The sequence below is a fragment of the Mesoplodon mirus genome, assembly GCF_964341445.2.
Source record: "Mesoplodon mirus genome assembly, chromosome: 14".
Taxonomy (NCBI): Eukaryota; Metazoa; Chordata; class Mammalia; order Artiodactyla; family Ziphiidae; genus Mesoplodon; species Mesoplodon mirus.
Genome location: NC_138990.1, coordinates 50,708,640 through 50,728,781, shown reverse-complemented (window position 1 = coordinate 50,728,781; position 20,142 = coordinate 50,708,640). Strand labels below are relative to the sequence as shown.

At 40.1% G+C, this 20,142-nt stretch overlaps 1 protein-coding gene across 2 annotated transcripts in view; it reads right to left on the bottom strand.

Moving 5' to 3' along the window:
* The window catches only part of TTC27 (tetratricopeptide repeat domain 27), a 183,888-nt gene that overhangs the window by 84,556 nt on the left and 79,190 nt on the right, over positions 1-20,142 (bottom strand). For both annotated transcript variants that reach the window (XM_082642251.1, XM_082642250.1), the window contains exon 10: positions 19,153-19,266. In XM_082642251.1, coding sequence (XP_082498377.1) covers positions 19,153-19,266 — 114 coding nt within the window. The remainder of the gene's footprint in view (positions 1-19,152; positions 19,267-20,142) is intronic.

The window sequence follows — 20,142 nt, the reverse complement described above, 5'->3', positions numbered from 1 at the left end:
CAGTGCTCAGTAAATACTTCCTAATTTATTAAAAAATAAACAGATTTATTATGTATTTCAGATACTCTCAGATACTTTTAGATGATCTCAGAGTGTCTCTGGTACTCTCAGATACTCTCCAAAATGTCAGAGACCACCGGAGAGAGCAGAGAATGAACATTTATTTGAATCTGATACCATAAATAAGCCCCTGTACAAGTACAGCCATGCTTTATAAGAACTCAAATAGGCCATGTGTATGATAAAAGATTAAAAACAGAATTCTAACCTATTTTCACTCCTGCACAGAATATACTTCTTCCTACCTTAAATATGACAACCACCTAAAGATTCACCTACCAATAAAACCAAGAACATCAAATTAATTTGTCTATTTCCTCTACTGAATTCAAAGTACTCTCTTATTTGCTAACTCACTCCAAATACAGGGACTTATTTACAATTCATCTCTAGGTTTTTCAGAGCAGGATTATTTCTAGTGACTCATTCTGGAATAATCCCATTATAGTCAAATGAACTGGAGTCCTTTACAAGAAAAACAGTGCTGATAGGTGAAGCGGCCTGCATGCTGTTCTAGGTCAACCTCCAACAAGCAAGTCATTTAAACACAAAGGCACTCATCTACGAAATGATTTTCTAAATGATCTTTTGCACTCCAAACACTCTGAGTATATGGCTTTATCAAAAGAGTATTTTTGTTTAATTTCAAGCATTTGAGGAGATTGCTAGTTTCAGGTACCATTAGCTGAACACAAGTATCAGGTTCATTCCTCAGGGGCAAACTGTACCAAAGCAGTCTGGAAGACAACGGCAGGACATTAAGTCCTAGGAGAATGGGACTGAATGAACAGCAAGCCCGAGCTCCTACCGTGTATATGTGTGTGTGTGTGAACGTGGACAGAAACAGTGAGCTCAGAGACAAACTGGCACTTTGTAAGCTTTCACACACCCCCAGAAATTGAGGTAAATGACCTCTAAAGCAGTGTCCTACCCTTTCACTTGCCATTTTCTCTCTCCAGTTTCTAAATTTCATGTATTTCACACCTGAAAGTCATGGGCACTTGGTCATAAGTTAAAACTGGTATGAGAAGTTGTCTTTAAGGGAAAATGGTAACATCAAAAATGGAGAGAGAGAGAGAAGTGAATATACCCTAGACCAATCATTAAGAGTTGAAAGCAAGCAGAGTGTACATAGGTGACAGAAGAAATGTGGATAAACGGGAAAGACGATGAGTAAAGAGTAAGGAAGAGTCTAGGGCTCAGTCAGGAGGTGGGGGGACAGCCAAGTCACAGAAAATCCAGGTATGATAACTGTTGGGAGACACCAAAGATGACCTCATGATGTATAAACTACTGTGATATGAAACTGTTTTCAAGATTTAAGACTCCCTTTTAATGTCTTTTTCTCCCCAAACTCCATCGCAAAGCATTTATACTTTGAGTGTCCTTTGAGACAACGTGCTTGTGCATATGGATTCTCTAAGCCCAGACAATAACGACTCCCAAGCCTTCCAGGAGCCACAGTACCAGAGGTCAGGAGATACCTCTAAGGAATGGGGAATAAAAGAATAAAACCCTGAGCTTCCCTGGTGGCGCAGTGGTTGAGAGTCCGCCTGCTGATGCAGGGGACACAGGTTCGTGCCCCGGTCCGGGAAGATCCCACATGCTGCGGAGCGGCTGGGCCCGTGAGCCATGCATGGCCTCTGAGCCTGCGCGTCCGGAGCCTGTGCTCCGCAACGGGAGAGCCCACAGCAGTGAGAGGCCCGCATACCGCAAAAAAAAAAAAAAAAGAATAAAACCCTGGAAAACAATGATGGGTCCTCTCTTTTCAATTCTCTGTTTTCAGTAGAGAAAGAACTTCCCCTCCAAAAAACTAGAGAAGATCAAGACTACATTTTAAAATTAGCACATGGAGAATGATTTTGTATAGAAGGACAATTCTGAACAAGGTCTGGTATGATTTAGACTTTATTTATGTGCTCGTATCTAAAAGTATGGCACACATATCTTCAAAAGAACAGAGCTAGTCCCTAAGGACCTACACTTTCACTGAAGGCTATTCTTTCTTGCTTGCGTGATATCAAAGTGTTTATCCACTTTCTGAAGAGCCAAGTAGAAATTAGCTGATAATCTAAAAGGTATGATTGATCATATGCCAAATCACCTTGCTTTTTTGTGCAATGTGTGTGTGTGTGTGTGTGTGTGTGTGTAGGAGGGTGGGATTTATTATAAAAATATGTACTTAATCAAATATATCCAACAGTTGGGCTGAACTACTCTCTTTGACAGGAGTCTGCAGTCATTCAGCCGTGATTCAGTGGTGAAGCTAACTGTCACCTCAAACTCCCAAGCCCAAGAAAATTTCTAATAGGAACAAGGGGAATGAGAATCAAAACCTATTAACAACCTACTAAGTATCAACAACACCATTAAACCTATAGTTAATCAAGTTTTACCTTGTGTATAGGGAATTGCAGGGAATCAGAGAGATTAAAAAAATGGCTTGCCCAGGCTTCCCTGGTGGCGTAGTGGTTAAGAATCTGCCTGCCAATGCAGGGGACACGGGTTTGAGCCCTTGTCCAGGAAGATCCCACATGCCACGGAGCAACAAAGTCCATGTGCCACAACTACTGAGCCTGCACTCTAGAGCCCACGAGCCACAACTACTGAAGCCCGTGCACCTAGAGCTCATGCTCCGGATCAAGAGAAGCCACCACAATGAGAAGCCCGTGCACTGCAACAAAGAGTAGCCCCTGCTTACCGCAACTAGAAAAAGTCCGAGCACAGCAGCAAAGACCCAACTCAGCCATTCATTCATTCGTTCATTCATTTATTTTTAAAAAATGGCTTGCCCGAAGTTTAAAGCTATGAAATAGGTGAGTCTGTCTGATTCCAAACACTAAGTTGACAGCTTCATTAAAACCTTACCTCCTAAGTGGAAATTATCAGAGCTGTGAAAATAAAAAGCAGCTTCTCACTGGAAAAATACTGAGAACTCTAATTAACTGGGTTTTTCCCCACCTAATCCCATAATATGGGAGTCAGGGTGTGGCCTGGCCAAGAAGATCTTTGATCACCACTCCCTGTTCCAAAGACTTTTATGTGTTGGCTGGTAGGAGCTGGGTCTACTATAATGGGGACTGGGAGAGCTTAGATGTCTTTTTTATGATTCCAGACAGAAGAGATGAACATAAAGAGGGAGGCTTCAAGGAAGCCCAGACAAGGATCTTGGAACATTCCCCTTAGTCACACCTTAGCAGTTCTTAAACCATTTCGTTTCAGGACCTCTTTATATTTATTTTTTTAATTAATTTTTATTGGAGTATAGTTGCTTTACAATGTTGTAGGACCCTTTAAACTCTTATAAATTATTGAGGGACTCCAAAGAGCTTTTGTTTGTGTGGGCTATCATCTATCAATATTTATCATATTAGAAATTAAAACTGAATAAAATTTAAATATTAATCCATTCTAAAAGAAAATAATGAATCTATTACATTAACATACATAATATGTTTTATGAAAAATAACTATATTTCCCCCCCAAAAAAAGAGAAGTCTTGAAAAGATTGGCAATGTCTTGGGAATTCCCGGCAGTCCAGTGGTTAGGACCCCGAGCTTCCACTGCTGGGGGTCCACGTTCAATTCCTGGTCAGGGAATTAAGATCCTGCAAGCTGAGTGGCACAAAGAAAAAAGTAAAAACAAAAACAAAAACAAAAAACTGTCAATGTGTTACATTTTTGCAACTCTCTTTAATGTCTGGCTTAATAGATGACAGCTGGATTCTCATACCAGCTTCTGTAGTCAATCTGTTGCAATATGATGTTTTGGTTGAAATTTATGAAGAAAATTTGGCCTCATACAGATAGGTAGTTGGAAAAGGGAGAAGTATGTTAACAGCTTTTTCAGTTAATTGTGCATATTATTCTTTGATACTACATCAAAATTCAAAATGTGGTAGCTTCTTAGAGTTACCTGCAATGTGGAATTTGAAATCCTATAAATGAATGTTTCCCTGTACATTAAATATTCTGTTACAGTAAAAATCCACTGGTCTAAAAAAAACCAAAAAACAAAAATCTACTCACTGATGTATCTTGAACTTTGAATGGATCTTTTACCCATGCTTGATTTTTTACATCATGTATTAGTCATTTGGAAAATGTGCAGATTTACAAATGTTGATATATTTCATATAATATTAAAAATTGTATGCATTAATATCACCAATAATCTCACAAGAAAACTCTCAGCCCAGTCTTGAAGTATTGGAAAGCTGTCAAATTCATAAATGCATATAAAAGATTTCCAAAAGTCTCATTTTTTTTCTTAAAAGCTCAAAATTTTATCACTGGTAAGAAATACTGTCAATTATTTTCCTAGAAGTGATGAGTTCACTTCATTCATTTTTGAGAAAATTTCTGCCAAATACCCAAGTATGAATACCCACAGTCTGTCAATAGTTCTTCTTAGTAAAAAATAGTGTTTCCTGGGAAAAGCAACTCGCTTAGCTTTTCTTGAGACAACCACTGTACTTCAGCACGCAGCACAAGTGTTTTGCAAGTACTTCCCAGTTCATCACGTAGAATATTAAAAAGCACGCTGTCAAGGGTGAAGACTTAATAAAATAATATTTACTGCTTTATCAAAGACATTCATAAACAAAACTGTCTTGGGACTTCCCTGGTGGTCCAGTGGTTAAGAATCCGCCTTCCAATGTAGGGAAACATGGGTTCAATCCCTGGTTGGGGAACTGAGATCCCACAAGCCACAGGGCAACTAAGCCCGCGTGCCACAACTACTGAACCCACGCACTCTAGAGCCAGCATGCGACAACTAGAGAGCCCGCGTGCCACAACTACTGAGCCCATGCACTCTGGAGCCCGTGCGCCACAGTAGAGAGAAGCCTGTGTGCCTCAACAGAAGATCCTGCGTGCCACAACGAAGATACCACATGTTGCAACTAAGAGACCCAACACAACCAAAAAATAAATTAATTAATTAATTTAAAAAACCCAAAAAACAAAACTGTCTTTTCTTTTTTTTAAGCTACAAACTCGTGGTGGTGAAGCACAGGATGACTACCAGCACAGTATGGTGTCCTGACCTTGATTCCGGTTAAGGGACCAACAGTTTGATCCCCCATTGCTTCTGCTGATTCAGTATCAACACAGTGACAAGATAAACAGTATCTCAATATTGTTGTGAAGACAGTTGTGACCTTGGACACTCTGAAAGGTCTGAGGAGCCTCGGGGCTCCACAATCACCCCGAGAACTGGGAGATGCACAATCTCTCGTGCCTTCCCCAGACGCCGCCCACCTCCAACCTTCTCCCACAACTTCTCCAGGGGACCCTGCTTAATATTTAAGGCAATACTTAGAAGTTCTCCTTTATTATCTTGTCTTAAAAGATTAGGAAATGAGAAAAGTCAGTCTGTTTACAGTCTGCAAGTATTATAAGAGTGCAAAGAATACTTATTAAAACTTAAATGAATGCTTTAAATTCCCAGTATTATTCTTTCTAAAAAAGTTAAAGTAGTTAAGTCTAATAATAATTACCCCTACTTTCCTGAGCACTCTCAGTCAGATGCAAAGCATCTGTTCCTCAGCAAGCTCAATTCCACCTGGCCCTCGTCTGCAGCCCTCAGTAACACTCACCTCTAAGGTTCCTTCTGGCACCCAGTCCCGTTAAATCACAACGCTGGCCTCCAGGCCTTGATAAATGCCCTTTTAGTCTCTGTTCTGTTTGTACTTGGATGTAAGACAGGAAAATATCTGGAGCTACAAAAGAGTAACAACCTGCCTCTGTCAGGGGCAGTCTCTTCCAAACGTACCCATCATCACCACCCTCACCAGACCCTGAATTTCTGCAGGCTGGGCTGAAGAGCTATATATATATATATATTTTTTTAATTTATTAATTTTATCTATTTTACTTTTGTCTGCGTTGGGTCTTTGTTGCTGGGTGCGGGCTTCCTCCAGTTGCGGCAAGTAGGGGCTACTCTTGGTTGCGGTGCGTGGGCTTCTCATTGTGGTGGCTTCTCTTGTTGTGGAGCATGGGCTCTAAGCGTGCGGGCTTCAGTAGTTGTGGCACTCAGGCTCAGTAGCTGTGGCTCGTGGGCTCTAGAGCGCAGGCTCAGTAGTTGTGGCACACGGGCTTACTTGCTCCACAGCATGTGGGATCTTCCCGGACCAGGGCTCGAACCTGTGTCCCCTTCATTGGCATGTGGATTCTTAACCACTGCGCCAGGGAAGTCCCATGAAGAGCTATATTTTAACAAGCACCTTGGAAGTGATTCATATGTTCAGGCAAGTTTGAGAAATATTGTATAAGGCTCTTAAGATGTACACAGGGTGCTGTCCCAGGAAAAACCAATGTGTCAGTTCAATCAACACAATCTGACTCTGTCAAAGACCTTCAGTGTGCCCCGACTAGAATCTGACTGAAGTTAGCATTCAGTGCCTTTAGAAGTGTGCTTTAAGTGGGTGTACTTTATTCTATTCCACTAGTAAGTTTGTCTGCTGTTACTGAGTTTTCACTGTTCTGTAACTTTCTAGGTTTTCAAAATATTTTTTTAACTATTAACAATATTTTATGTTGTTTATCACTCCTCCCTTCTTTTATCTCACTTATTTATGAACTAATTGTTGCCTATATTTTTACTAATCTATTATATCATGAAACTCACATCCTGGTTCAGCCTATCAGCCTCTGTCCAGGCATCCCCCTTCCTTGGCCTTAGCAGAAGCCAGTTTCACTCACCCAGGTGCACGTTCTTCTCCCACACGGGACTGCATCCTGATATTGTGTACAATCCATTTCCTTCTCCTTTCACCTAAATTGTAGGCCTTCAGACGCTGAGTTCTACAACCGAACCTTCCTCACAAAAGCCTCTATTCAGTTCTTCCTGCCTATGCTGGTTCAACCCCTTTCCCCCAGATGATGCCAAGTCTTCCACTGATATCTTCTTTCTCAGAGCTTCCTGAGAAGAATACAGCATGGTGAGTCAAAGCATGGACTTCGGGGGCTTCCCTGGTGGTTCAGTGGTTAAGAATCTGTCTGCCAATGCAGGGGACATGGGTTCAAGCCCTGGTCTGGGAAGATTCCACGTGCTGTGGAACAACTAAGCCCGTGCACCACAACTACTGAGCGTGCGCTCTAGAGCCCACGAGCCACAACTACTGAGCCCAGGCACCACAACTACTGAAGCCCGCGTGCCTAGAGCCCGTGCTCTGCAACAAGAGAAGCCACCGCGATGAGAAGCCCGTGCACTGCAACGAAAAGTAGCCCCCGCTCGCCACAACTAGAGAAAGCCTGCGCACGGCAACAAAGACCCAACTCAGTCAAAAATAAATAAAATAATTAAAAAAAAAAAAAGCATGGACTTTGAAATCCAAGACAGACCTGGTTTGAATTCAATTAGACCTTGGGTAAGTCACTTATATTTTCGGTGCTTCAGTTTCTTCATCAGTAAAAATATAAATAGTGCCTACTTCCTAGGATTATTTAGAACCTGGCACATGAGTATCCAGTAAACGGTAGTAACTGTACACAGTTCTGAATAAAGAGTAGTAACTATAATGATTCCAAAAAAAAAAGCATAGCTACAGTCACAGGAGCAAGTTCTAGTATACTTTTCAATAACTTTCAAGCGCTACACATGGTTATTAACGCAGGTGAAGTACAGAGCTGAACGGAAGACATGATTTCATATCTCAGGTATTTGAAAAGCTCAGTGGCGGGACTCAGCACACTAAACATGAAGCACTGTAATTATCCCAATGTTTTTGGATTTTCTAAATCTAAAGCATTCTATTCTAGGTAGTAATGATTGCCTTTGGTGAGTTATGAAGGATTGGGCAGCTTTATTTTCCTGTACCGCCTTTCAAGTCAGGATAATAGAAACAGTCAACATTTACTGAGGGTTCACAAATATTAAGTCATTTAACCCCTCAGTATCTGAATGAGGTGGGCATTACTGCTCTCTCCATTCTCCAGATAAGGGAAGTGAAGCATAAGAGGTTAGGGTGCTTAGCCTTGGCCACAGTACGTGACATCTCTTCCTCTTGGATTGTGAGGTCTATGGACAATAAAATCTGGTGCTTTTCTGACAACAGACATTCTGACACTGAAGCAGGCAGAGAAAAGCAGAGATGGGAAAAAAGAGAAAGACCTGATGATCTCTTCGAGCCTTGAATCCAGCTAACTCTGGGATCGGAATACCCCTAGACTTCCCAGTTATTATAACAGTCAACCAATTTCCTTTTTTTTTTTTTTTTTTTGCAGTATGTGGGCCTCTCACTGCTGTGGCCTCTCCCGCCGCGGAGCACAGGCTCCGGACGCGCAGGCCCAACGGCCATGGCTCATGGGCCCAACCGCTCCGCGGCACATGGGATCCTCCCAGACCGGGGCACGAACCCGCGTCCCCTGCATCAGCAGGCGGACTCTCAAACACTGCGCCACCAGGGAAGCCCCAATTTCCTTTTTTACAGCCAGTTTGAATTGGGTTTCTGTCCCTTACAACTAAAAGTTTCCTACTGAGACCTGTCCTTGAAATGTACTGAAGTAGAAGTATAAAAAGTCTCGAAAAGCTCTAAACATCAATCTGTCTATTACAAGCACCTTATATTTAGAAAAGGATATTTAAAGTATAAAAATCAAATGCAACTTCTCAAATTGTGAAGCCATACCCCCTCGTGGGGTAAGCCAAATACGGCCAAGGTCAGCTTGAATTACTACATCACGTGCTCCCCTCCACCTCCTGTCATCCATAATAACAGCCATATATTCCATCACGCAAATAGCCACACATCAAGGTCAATGCCAAGCCTGCCAAATATAATTCATGTGGATGTACTTTCATGAAGAAGATATGTGAAAATGTAATAGAGCAGGTGCATATTCTGAGACACTAAAACTTCTGAGAGCAGTCTGCAATGCAGAACAAATGACCAGCTTGTAATATAGAGGAAAAGCTTTGTTTTATGGTATGTTGAGAAATACAGAGTGAACATATTTCCAGATAATTAAGTAGCTAACTCATGAACTCCAGTCTCTTATCGTTTCTTTTTTTTAAATATCTTTATTGGAGTATAACTGCTCTACAATTCTTATCACTTCTTCTAATGACCTCAAAGGGTAGTGATTTATGCATGCAGTTCATCATTTTTTAGGAAACCCTGTATAAGAAAAAAACTGAAATTCCTTTACCTCTTTCCCCTTAAAAAAAAATACAACCAACCAAAATGTGAATTACTACCCACTGAGACCTCTACGTTACCCTCAGTGTGATCACAGCGATTGCTCCGTTCCGGTTAGCTTTGGCACTCGACTGAAGATTTGGACTGTAGGATATTACAAACGCTGCTCTCTACTCCTCTCAGATTGCTAAATTGCCAGATGAAAATATAATCTTTAATTTAGCTAACTCTCAATTATTCCTGCTAATAAGTAGGTAATTAAAAATTAAACACAGAGAAGAAAAGGACTTACAAAAACAAACCCAAAACGTTTAAGAAAATGGTAATACGAACACAAATTTCGATAGCTACCTTAAAAGTGAATGGGGGCCTCCCTGGTGGCGCAGTGGTTGAGAGTCCGCCTGCCGATGCAGGGGATACGGGTTCGTGCCCCGGTCTGGGAGGATCCCATATGCCGCGGAGCGGCTGGGCCCGTGAGCCATGGCCGCTGGGCCTGCGCATCCGGAGCCTGTGCTCCGCAACGGGAGAGGCCACAACAGTGAGAGGCCCGCATACCGCAAAAAAAAAAAAAAAAAAAAAAAAGTGAATGGATTAAATGCTCCAACCAAAAGACACAGGCTTGCTGAATGGATACAAAAATAAGACCCATATATATGCCGTCTACAAGAGAGTGCTTTGTGACCACCTAGAGGGGTTGAATAGGGAGAGTGGGAGGGAGATGCAAGAGGGAAGAGATACGGGGATATATGTATATGTATATCTGATTCACATTGTTACAAAGCAGAAACTAACACACCATTGTAAAGCAATTATACTCCAATAAAGATGTTAAAAAAGAAAAAAAAATAGATGTTCTAAAAATACTCATTTAAAAGTTGTGAAATCTCAATTAGCTCCCACAGTTAAGAAAGTCAAATGACAGCATGAATAGTCTCCAGTGACAGAAAACTGCTGCAATCTCAAATTCTCAATTCAATGCAATGTCCTCCCAGAAATTCAAGGGTGAAGGAAAAGACTCTTGCCATGCAAACATCTTCAGAGGCACAACTACCTCGACAGGGACAAATCTTCACAATTTAAATTAAAAGGTTTAAAACATAACTGGGTAATTAAAATTCACCAGCAAAATTACTTAATAATGAACATAAAGTAACCTAACATTAACCCTCAGTGACTGAACTGAGTTTATCTAACACTAATATGAACGTTATTAGACAATGATGACATTTAGTTTGCGCAAGTTTTTTTGGATTGGAAATAAGACGGTTCCCTTGAATGTATGTGGTTTCAATTAATTTCCTTCATATTTGTATATGTATAATACATTGCTTTCATCATACTAAAGGAAAGAAGAAAAAGATGTGATCTTATGATACAGAAGATATTGATTATTTGGACTTGGATGAGATGTGGCATGGTGGGGTGGGGGAGAAGCAGAATGATGATAGATAGATAGGTATTTTGTACCCCACTGGTAAAAAGCAGGGTATAAATAAATACTGGAAAATATAAGATTTTAATACAAGCTGCTTCTGAATTCTAAAATAACCAATGTTTCCATAAACATTATTTTCTTCATCATTACCACCATCATCATAGTCCTGAAGATACAATAATTAAAGAACTCTAGCCTAGAATAATTTCCATTAGATAGGGTGCTTTTAATGGACTTTCCTCAACTTGGATTTCCTTCTTCCTCTGTGAATTTTATAATACTGATTTATTTACCATTAGGTGTGACACAACAGTCCCTTCTAAGTTTGGCACGACTCACTTAGACATCCCTTCCAAATCTGCCACCTTTAGGACCTGCCATTACATCTTTTCTTTTTCTTTTTAACATCTTTATTGGAATATAATTGCTTCACAATGGTGCTTTAGTTTCTGCTCTATAACAAAGTGAATCAGCTATACATATACATATGTTCCCATATCTCTTCCCTGTTGCATCTCCCTCCCAACCTCCCTATCCCACCCCTCTAGGTGGTCACAAAGCACCAAGCTGATCTCCCTGTGCTGCGACCGCTTCCCACTAGCTATCTATCTTACATTTGGTAGTATATATAAGTCCATGCCACTCTCCCACTTTGTGCCAGCTCACCCTTCGCCCTCCCCATGTCCTCAAGTCCATTCTCTAGTAGGTCTGTGTCTTTATTCCTGTCCTGCCCCTAGGTTCTTCATAACCTTTTATCTTTTTCATTTAGATTCCATATATATGTGTTAGCATACGGTATTTGTCTTTTTCTTTCTGACTTACTTCACTCTGTATGACAGACTCTAGGTCCATCCACCTCACTACAAATAACTCAATTTCGTTTCTTTTTAAGGCTGAGTAATATTCCGTTGTATATATGTGCCACATCTTCTTTATCCATTCACCTGTTGATGGACACTTAGGGTGCTTCCATGTCCTGGCTACTGTAAATAGAGCTACAATGAACATTGAGGTACATGACACTTTTTGAATTATGGTTTTCTCAGGGTATATGCCAGTAGTGGGATTGCTGGGTTGTATGGTAGTTCTATTTTTAGTGTTTTAAGAAACCTCCGCACTGTTCTCCATATTAGCTGTATTAATTTACATTCCCATCAACAGTGTAAGAGTGTTCCCTTTTCTCCACACACTCTCCAGCACTTATTGTTTGTAGATTTTTTGATGATGGCCATTCTGACCAGTATGAGATGATATCTCATTGTAGTTTTGATTTGCATTTCTCTAACGATTAGTGATGTTGAGCATTCTCCTTCATGTGTTTGTTGGCAATCTGTTTACCTTCTTTGGAGAAATGTCTACATAGGTCTTCTTCTCATTTTTCGAATGGGTTGTTTGTTTTTTTGATATTAACCTGCATGAGCTGCTTGTAAATTTTGGAGATTAATCCTTTGTCAGTTGATTCGTTTGCAAATATTTTAGCTCATTCTGAGGGTTGTCTTTTCATCTTGTTTATGGTTTCCTTTGCTGTGCAAAAGCGTTTAAGTTTCATTAGGTCCCATTTGTTTATTTTGTTTTTATTTCCATTTCTCTAGGGGATGGGTCAAAAAGGATCTTCCTGTGATTTATATCATAGGCTGTTCTGCCTATGTTTTCCTCTAAGAGTTTTATAGTGTCTGCCCTTACATTTAGCTGTTTAATCCATTTTGAGTTTATTTTTGTGTATAGTGTTAGGGAGCGTCAAATTTCATTCTTTTACATGTAGCTGTCCAGTGTCCCCAGCATCACTTATTGAAGAGGCTGACTTTTCTCCATTGTATATTCTTGCCTCCTTTATCAAAAATAAGGCGACCATATGTGCATGGGTTTATCTCTGGGATTTCTATCCTGTTCCATTGATGTATACTTCTGTTTTTGTGCCAGTACCATACTGTCTTGATTACTGTAGCTTTCTAGTATACACTGAAGTCAGGGAGACTGATTTCTCTAGCTCCGTTTTTCTTTCTCAAGATTGCTTTGGCTATTCAGAGTCTTTTGTGTTTCCATACAAATTGTGCAATTTTTTGCTCTAGTTTTGTGAAAAAAGCCAGTAGTATTTTTTGATAGGGATTGCACTGAATCTGTAGACTGCTTTGGGTAGTATACTCATTTTCACAATGTTGATTCTTCCAATCCAAGAACATGGTATATCTCTCCATCTGTTGGTATCATCTTTAATTTCTTTCACCCATGTCTTATAGTTTTCTGCATGCAGGTCATTTGTCCCCTTACGTAGGTTTATTCCTAGGTATTTTATTCTTTTTATTGCAGTGGTAAATGGGAGTGTTTCCTTAATTTCTCTTTCAGATTTTTCATCATTAGTGTATAGGAATGCAAGAGACTTCTGTGCTTTAATGTGGTATCCTGCTACTTTACCAAATTCATTGATTAGCTCTAGTAGTTTTCTGGTAGCATCTTTAGGATTCTCTATGTATAGTATCATGTCATCTGCAAACAGTGACAGCTTTACTTCTTCTTTTCCGATTTGGATTCCTTTTATTTCTTTTTCTTCTCTGATTGCTGTGGCTAAAACTTCCAAAACTATGTTGAATAATAGTGGTGAGAGTGAGCAACCTTGTCTGTTCCTGATCTTAGTAGAAATGGTTTCAGTGTTTCACCATTGAGGACGATGTTGGCTGTGGGTTTGTCATATATGGGCTTTATTATGTTAAGTTCCCTCTGTGCCTACTTTCTGGAGGGTTTTTTTATCATAAATGGGTGTTGAATTTTGTCAAAAGCTTTTTCTGCATCTATTGAGATGATCATATGGTTTTTATCCTTCAATTTGTTAATATGGTGTATCACATTGATTGATTTGCGTATACTGAAGAATCCTTGCATTCCTGGGATAAACCCCACTTGATCATGGTGTATGATTCTTTTAATGTGCTGTTGGATTCTGTTTGCTAGTATTTTGTTGAGGATTTTTGCATCTATGTTCATTAGTGATATTGGCCTGTAGTTTTCTTTCTTTGTGACATCTTTGTCTGGTTTTGGTATCAGGGTGATGGTGGCCTCATAGAATGAGTTTGGGAGTGTTCCTCCCTCTCCTATATTTTGGAAGAGTTTGAGTAGGATAGGTGTTAGCTCTTCTCTAAATGTTTGATAGAATTCGCCTGTGAAGCCATCTGGTCCTGGGCTTTTGTTTGTTGGAAGATTTTTAATCACAGTCTCAATTTCAGTGCTTTTGACTGGTCCATTTGTATTTTCTATTTCTTACTGGTTCAGTCTCTGAAGGTTGTGCTTTTCTAAGAATTTGTCCATTTTTTCCAGGTTGTCCATTTTATTGGCATAGAGTTGCTTGTAGCAATCTCTCATGATCCTTTGTATTTCTGCAGTGTCAGTTGTTACATCTCCGTTTTCATTTCTAATTCTGTTCATTTGTGTCTTCTCCCTTTTCTTCGTGAGATTCTGGCTAATGGTTTAACAATTTTGTTTATCTTCTCAAAGAACCAACCAGCTTTTAGTTTTATTGATCTTTGCTACTGTTTCCTTCATTTCTTTTTCATTTATTTCTGATCTGATCTTTATAATTTCTTTCCTTCTGCTAACTTTGGGGTTTTTTTTTTATTCTTCTTTCTCTAATTGCTCTAGGTGTAAGCTTAGGTTGTTTATTTGAGATGTTTCTGGAGGTAGGCTTGCATTGCTACAAACTTCCCTCTTACAACTGCTTTTGCTGCATCCCATAGGTTTTTGGGTCATTGTGCTTTCATTGTCATTTGTTTCTAGGTATATTTTGATTTCCCCTTTGATTTCTTCAGTTATCTCTTGGTTATTAAGTAGTGTATTGTTTAGCCTCCATGTTCTTGTATTTTTTACAGACTTTTTTGTGTAATTGATATGTAGTCTCATAGCATTGTGGTCAGAAAAGATACCTGATACAATTTCAATTTTCTTAAATTTACCAGGGCTTGATTTGTGACTGAAGATATGATCTATCCTGGAGAATGCTCGATGAGCACTTGAGAAGAAAGTGTATTCTCTTGTTTTTGGATGGAATGTGCTACAAATATCAATTAAGTCCATCTGGTTTAATGTATCATTTAAAGCTTGTGTTTCCTTATTTATTTTCATTTTGGATGATCTGTCCATTGGTGAAAGTGGGCTGTTAAAGTCCCCTACTATGATTGTGTTACTGTCGATTCCCCTTTTATGGCTGTTAGCATTTGCCTTACGTATTGAGGTGTTCCTCTGCTGGGTGCATAAATATTTACAATTGTTATATCTTCTTCTTGGATTGATCCCTTGATCATTATGTAGTGTCCTTCTTTGTGTCTTGTATACAAGTAGTCTTTGTTTTAAAGTCTATTTTGTGTGATATGAGAATTGCTACTCCAGCTTTCTTTTGATTTCCTTTGCATGGAATATCTCTTTCCATCCCCTCACTTTCAGTCTGTATGTGTCCGTAGGTCTGAAGTGGGTCTTTTGCAGACAGCACATATACAAGTCTTGTTTTTGTATCCATTCAGCCGGTCTATGTTTTTTGGTTAGAGCATTTAATCCATTTACACTTAAGGTAATTATCAATATGTATGTTCCTATTAACCATTTTCTTAATTGTTTTGGGTTTGTTATTGCAGGTCTTTTCCTTCTCTTGTGATTCCTGCCTAGAGAAGTTCCTTTCGTATTTGCTGTAAAGCTGGTTTGGTGGTGCTGAATTCTCTTAGCTTTTGCTTGTCTGTAAAGGTTTTAATTTATCTGTCGAATCTCACTGAGAGCCTTGCTGGGTAGAGTAATCTTGGTTGTAGGTTTTTCCCTTTCATCACTTTAAATATATCCTGCCACTGCCTTCTGGCTTGCAGAGTTTCTGCTGAAAGATCAGCTGTTAACCTTATGGGGATTCCCTTGTATGTTATTTGTTGGTTTTCCCTTGCTGCTTTTAATATTTTTTGTTTGTATTTAATTTTTGATAGTTTGATTAATATGTGCCTTGGCGTGTTTCTCCTTGGATTTATCTTGTATGGGACTCTGCGCTTCCTGGACTTGATCAACTATTTCCTTTCCCATATTAGGGAAGTTTTCAACTATAATCTCTTCAAATATTTTCTCAGTCCCTTTCTTTTTCTCTTCTTCTTCTGGGACCCCTATAATTTGAATGTTGGTGCATTAAATGTCATCTCAGAGGTCTCTGAGACTGTCCTCAATTGTTTTCATTCTTTCTTCTTTATTCTGCTCTGTGGTAGTTACTTCCACTATTTATCTTCCAGGTCACTTATCCATTCTTCTGCCTCTGTCATTCTGCTACTGATTCCTTCTAGAGAATTTTTAATTTCATTTATTGTGTTGTTCATCATTGTTTGTTTGTGCTTTAGTTCTTCTTGGTCCTTGTTAAATGTTTCTTGTATTTTCTTCATTCTATTTCCAAGATTTTGAATCATCTTTACTATCATTACTCTGAATTATTTTTCAGGTAGACTGCTTATTTCCTCTTCATTTGTTTGGTCTGGTGGGTTTTTTTTTTTTTTTTTTTTTTTTTTTTTCTTTTTGCGGTATGCGGGCCTCTCACTGTTGTGGCCTCTCCCGTTGCGGAGCACAGGCTCCGGATGCGCAGGCCCAGCGGCCATGGCTCACGGGCCCAGCCGCTCCGCGGCATATGGGATCCTCCCAGACCGGGGCACGAACCCGTATCCCCTGCATCGGCAGGCGGACTCTCAACCACTGCGCCACCAGGGAGGCCCGGTCTGGTGGGTTTTTAACTTGCTCCTTCATCTGCTGTGTGTTTCTCTGTCTTCTCATTTTGCTTAACTTACTGTGTTTGGGGTCTCCTTTTTTGCAGGTTGCAGGTTCGTAGTTCCCGTTGTTTTTGTTGTCTGCCTTCAGTGGCTAAGGTTGGTTCAGTGGATTGTGTAGGCTTCCTGGTGGAGGGGACTGGTTCCTGTGTTCTGGTGGATGAGGCTGGATCTTGTCTTTCTGGTGGGCAGGACTGTGTCAGGTGGTTTGTTTTGGGGTATCTGTGACCTTATTATGATTTTAGGCAGCCTCTCTGCTAATGGGTAGGGCTGTGTTCCTGTCTTGCTAGTTGTTTGGCATAGGGTGTTCAGCACTCTAGGTTGCTGGTCGTTGAGTTGAGTTGGGTCTTAGCGTTGAGATGGAGATCTCTGGGAGAGCTTTCGCCGTTTGATATTACGTTGGGCCGGGAGGTCTCTGGTGGACCAATGTTCTGAACTCGGCTCTCCCACCTCAGAGGCACAGGCCTGACACCCAGCTGGAGCACCATGACCCTGTCAGCCACACGGCTGCTAGTGTTGGAGGGTCTCCTGCAGAGGTGGTGGGTGGCTGTGGTTTACTTGCGGGGACAAGAACACTGACAGCAGAAGTACTGGGAAGCACTCCTTGGAGTGAGACTCCCGGAGTCCGCCATTAACCCCACCAAAAAGCTGGTCTGCATTCTTCAATGTAACTGCCTGCTACTGTGTAAGTTAAAGTCCAGACTCTGTCATTAACTAGCCAGGCAAACTGGGGCAAGTCACCTGACCTCATCATACCTGCATTTCTTCAACTTTTCATGTGACAAGATTAAGCTTTTCCCTAAGAGTTCCTTCTAGCCTATTCTTCTTTCTGCTTTACCACTTTATTGTTTTACCACTTTGTACAGCTGAGCAAGGGAACAGATTTCCACAGAAACTAAAAGAGAATTTTTTTAAAACATTGTTTTATGTATACATGTATTTTAAAAATCATTTTCCTCTTATTCTTTAGGGATGCAATAACTTCAACAATTAGTAATATCAAACTCTGAATCAGAGGAATTGGCAAAAGTTCAGATTATGAAGTAAATGGCTCAACAAGTAACAGAATATTAGACAAATTTTGTCTAATTGATCTTGTTCCACGATCTGACTAATTTCCAAATTTTCTGGGTCGGGGAGTGAAAAGATTTTCTCTGATTTTTCCCGTAGAGGCAGGAATAACAACTCCCTCATTCTGTTGTACACGTAGAAAGGTATACCACTCTCTTCATCACGTAGCATTTGCATGGCAAGATGAAGAGACCCCAGATATAGTAAGGCCAAGACAGGGGCAAAGGGCCAAAGCATGGTGATTTGGCTCTTTCTTCAAATCCATTTTCCCCAAGCAAAGCACATCTTGTTTATTTGATATCTAAAAGCATCATCTGCACAATTCAGAGAATCATGCAGGTTTCAAACTGGAAAGCTAGGAAAGATACAGAACCTAAGGAATAACTTTGTACTATATTTCCAGCAGCATCAATAGAGTGCTCTAAGCTTAGTGAGGTGTCTATCAGAAATATTTTTAAATACAGAAATTAATAAAATATTCTTCAGTAGTTTAAAAAAAAACACTTTGGAATAGAGACTATTCATTCCAGTTCATCAGTGAATATTTTTGCATTAGGATTAATTTTGTTTCCTCATACAATCTATGTCTGTGAAACTGCATACCTTTTTCACTAACTCTTGTATTATCTCTTTACCACTCACCACAAACCTATGCTATGAGTACAATTATTATTACCCCCTTATATAGATAATGAAAATGAAACTAAAACTCTTGTAACTTCCTGAGTGGTAGGGTTAGAAGAGTGTCTTTTGTTATCCATAGTAAGTCCCTTTCACCACACCTGAGCTTATGGCAATAAGGTGACTCTGGGAGGATGGGGGCCGGTTGTCAGAGGAACCAACCATGTGACTGGGGGGTTGGAACTTCCAGCCCCACTCCAAGGTCCAGGGAGGGAAAAAGGGCTGGGGGTTAAGGTAATCACCAGCGGCCACTGATTTAATCAATCATGCCCACATAATAGATACTCCATAAAAACCCCCAAAACAAATGGGCTCAGAGAGCACCCATGTTGGAAAACGCACCGACGTTCTGGGAGGGGGAGTGCACCCCAAACTGCACAAAGACAGAGAAGCTCCTTTGCTCAGGATCCTTGCCCTATATACCTCTTCATCTGGCCGTCCATTGGAATCCTTTATAACATCCTTTATAATAAACCAGTAATAGTAATTAAGTGTTTCCTTGAGTTCTGTGAGCCAGTTCTAGCAAATTATCAAACCTGAGGTGAGGAGGAGGTCGTGAGGACCCCTGATTTATAGCCAGTCAGTCAGAAGTAGAAGACTTGAGATTGGAATCTGATGTGCGAGGCTGTCTTTTGGAACTTAGCCCTTAACATATGGGGTCTGCACTAATTCCAGGGAGGGTCAGAATTGAATTAAATTGTAGGACACCCAGTTGATGTCCACAGGGAAATCATGAAATGCTTGGTGTGAAAGACCCACATACTTGGCGTCAGAAATGTTGAGTAGCGGAACAGCTTTCCTTTAGAAAGGTTAAATACTACGGTCACAGAGCTAGGTGACAGAGTTGGGCTTTGGAGCCAAGCAAACTCTGAAACAACACTCTTCAATAATAAAACGTGTTAGAGGAAAATGATTTTATACTCACAACAAACATGTACGGTTATTGATAATAATAAAGAGCTGGAAGAATAACAAAAATTGCCACATTAATTCTTACCTGTGTCTGCCTCATTGCCCGTTCCACTCGGCGTGTGCTTCCTCTCTCAAGTTTTGTCCGGAGGATCAAAGCTGATGTCTGAATGGCCCAGAACTTGGGTTGCGAAAGCAAACACTGAGGGGAAGAAAGAAAGAAAGAAAGAAAAAAAAAAAAGACCACAGAAGGAATGGATAAGCTGGATAATTCCACTCTGAATATAACAAAATGAATATATCAGGTACTGCTGAGTGCAGATTTGAAAATCACCTCAGTGAAAAATAATAAAAGACAACATGCGCTTTATATTTTTTATGAAGAATATTTTTTATGAAGAATGTGTTCATCTGAGCAGAGTCATTACTTAACCTAGTTGACCTGTTCTACTGAATAAATTCCTTAAGGAATGAATCAGAATATTTCCATATAATCAAAAGGTAAGCAGAATGTATCATACCATAAATTAATAAATCTTTTTATCTCACGAGTTATTAAAAAATGTGAGAAAATAGGGCTTCCCTGGTGGCGCAGTGGTTGAGCGTCCGCCTGCCGATGCAGGGGACATGGGTTCGTGCCCCGGTCCGGGAGGATCCCACATGCCGCAGAGCGGCTGGTCCCGTGGGCCATGGCCACTGAGCCTGCGCGTCCGGAGCCTGTGCTCCACAACGGGAGAGGCCACAACAGTGAGAGGCCTGCGTACCACAAAAAAAAAAAAAAAAAAAAAAAAAAAAAGTGAGAAAATAAACTACATAAAATAAATGCCATCTTTCTCAAATTTGAAATAAATTTTTAAAAATCATCCAAACTCACAAACAAAAACAAATAATTAGAAATCTGGTACCTTTCATTAAATATCCTAATCCACTGATGCAAATGCAAATCAAACTTTAAGAAAACCACTCTAAAATTTTTGAGAATGCATTCTAGTCTTGGTTAGGGTAGGGAGTCTCTAATTTTAGTTAAAATGCTATCCTAGAGAGGGCATCTTAAGAAAGACTGGCTCATAAGAAAACT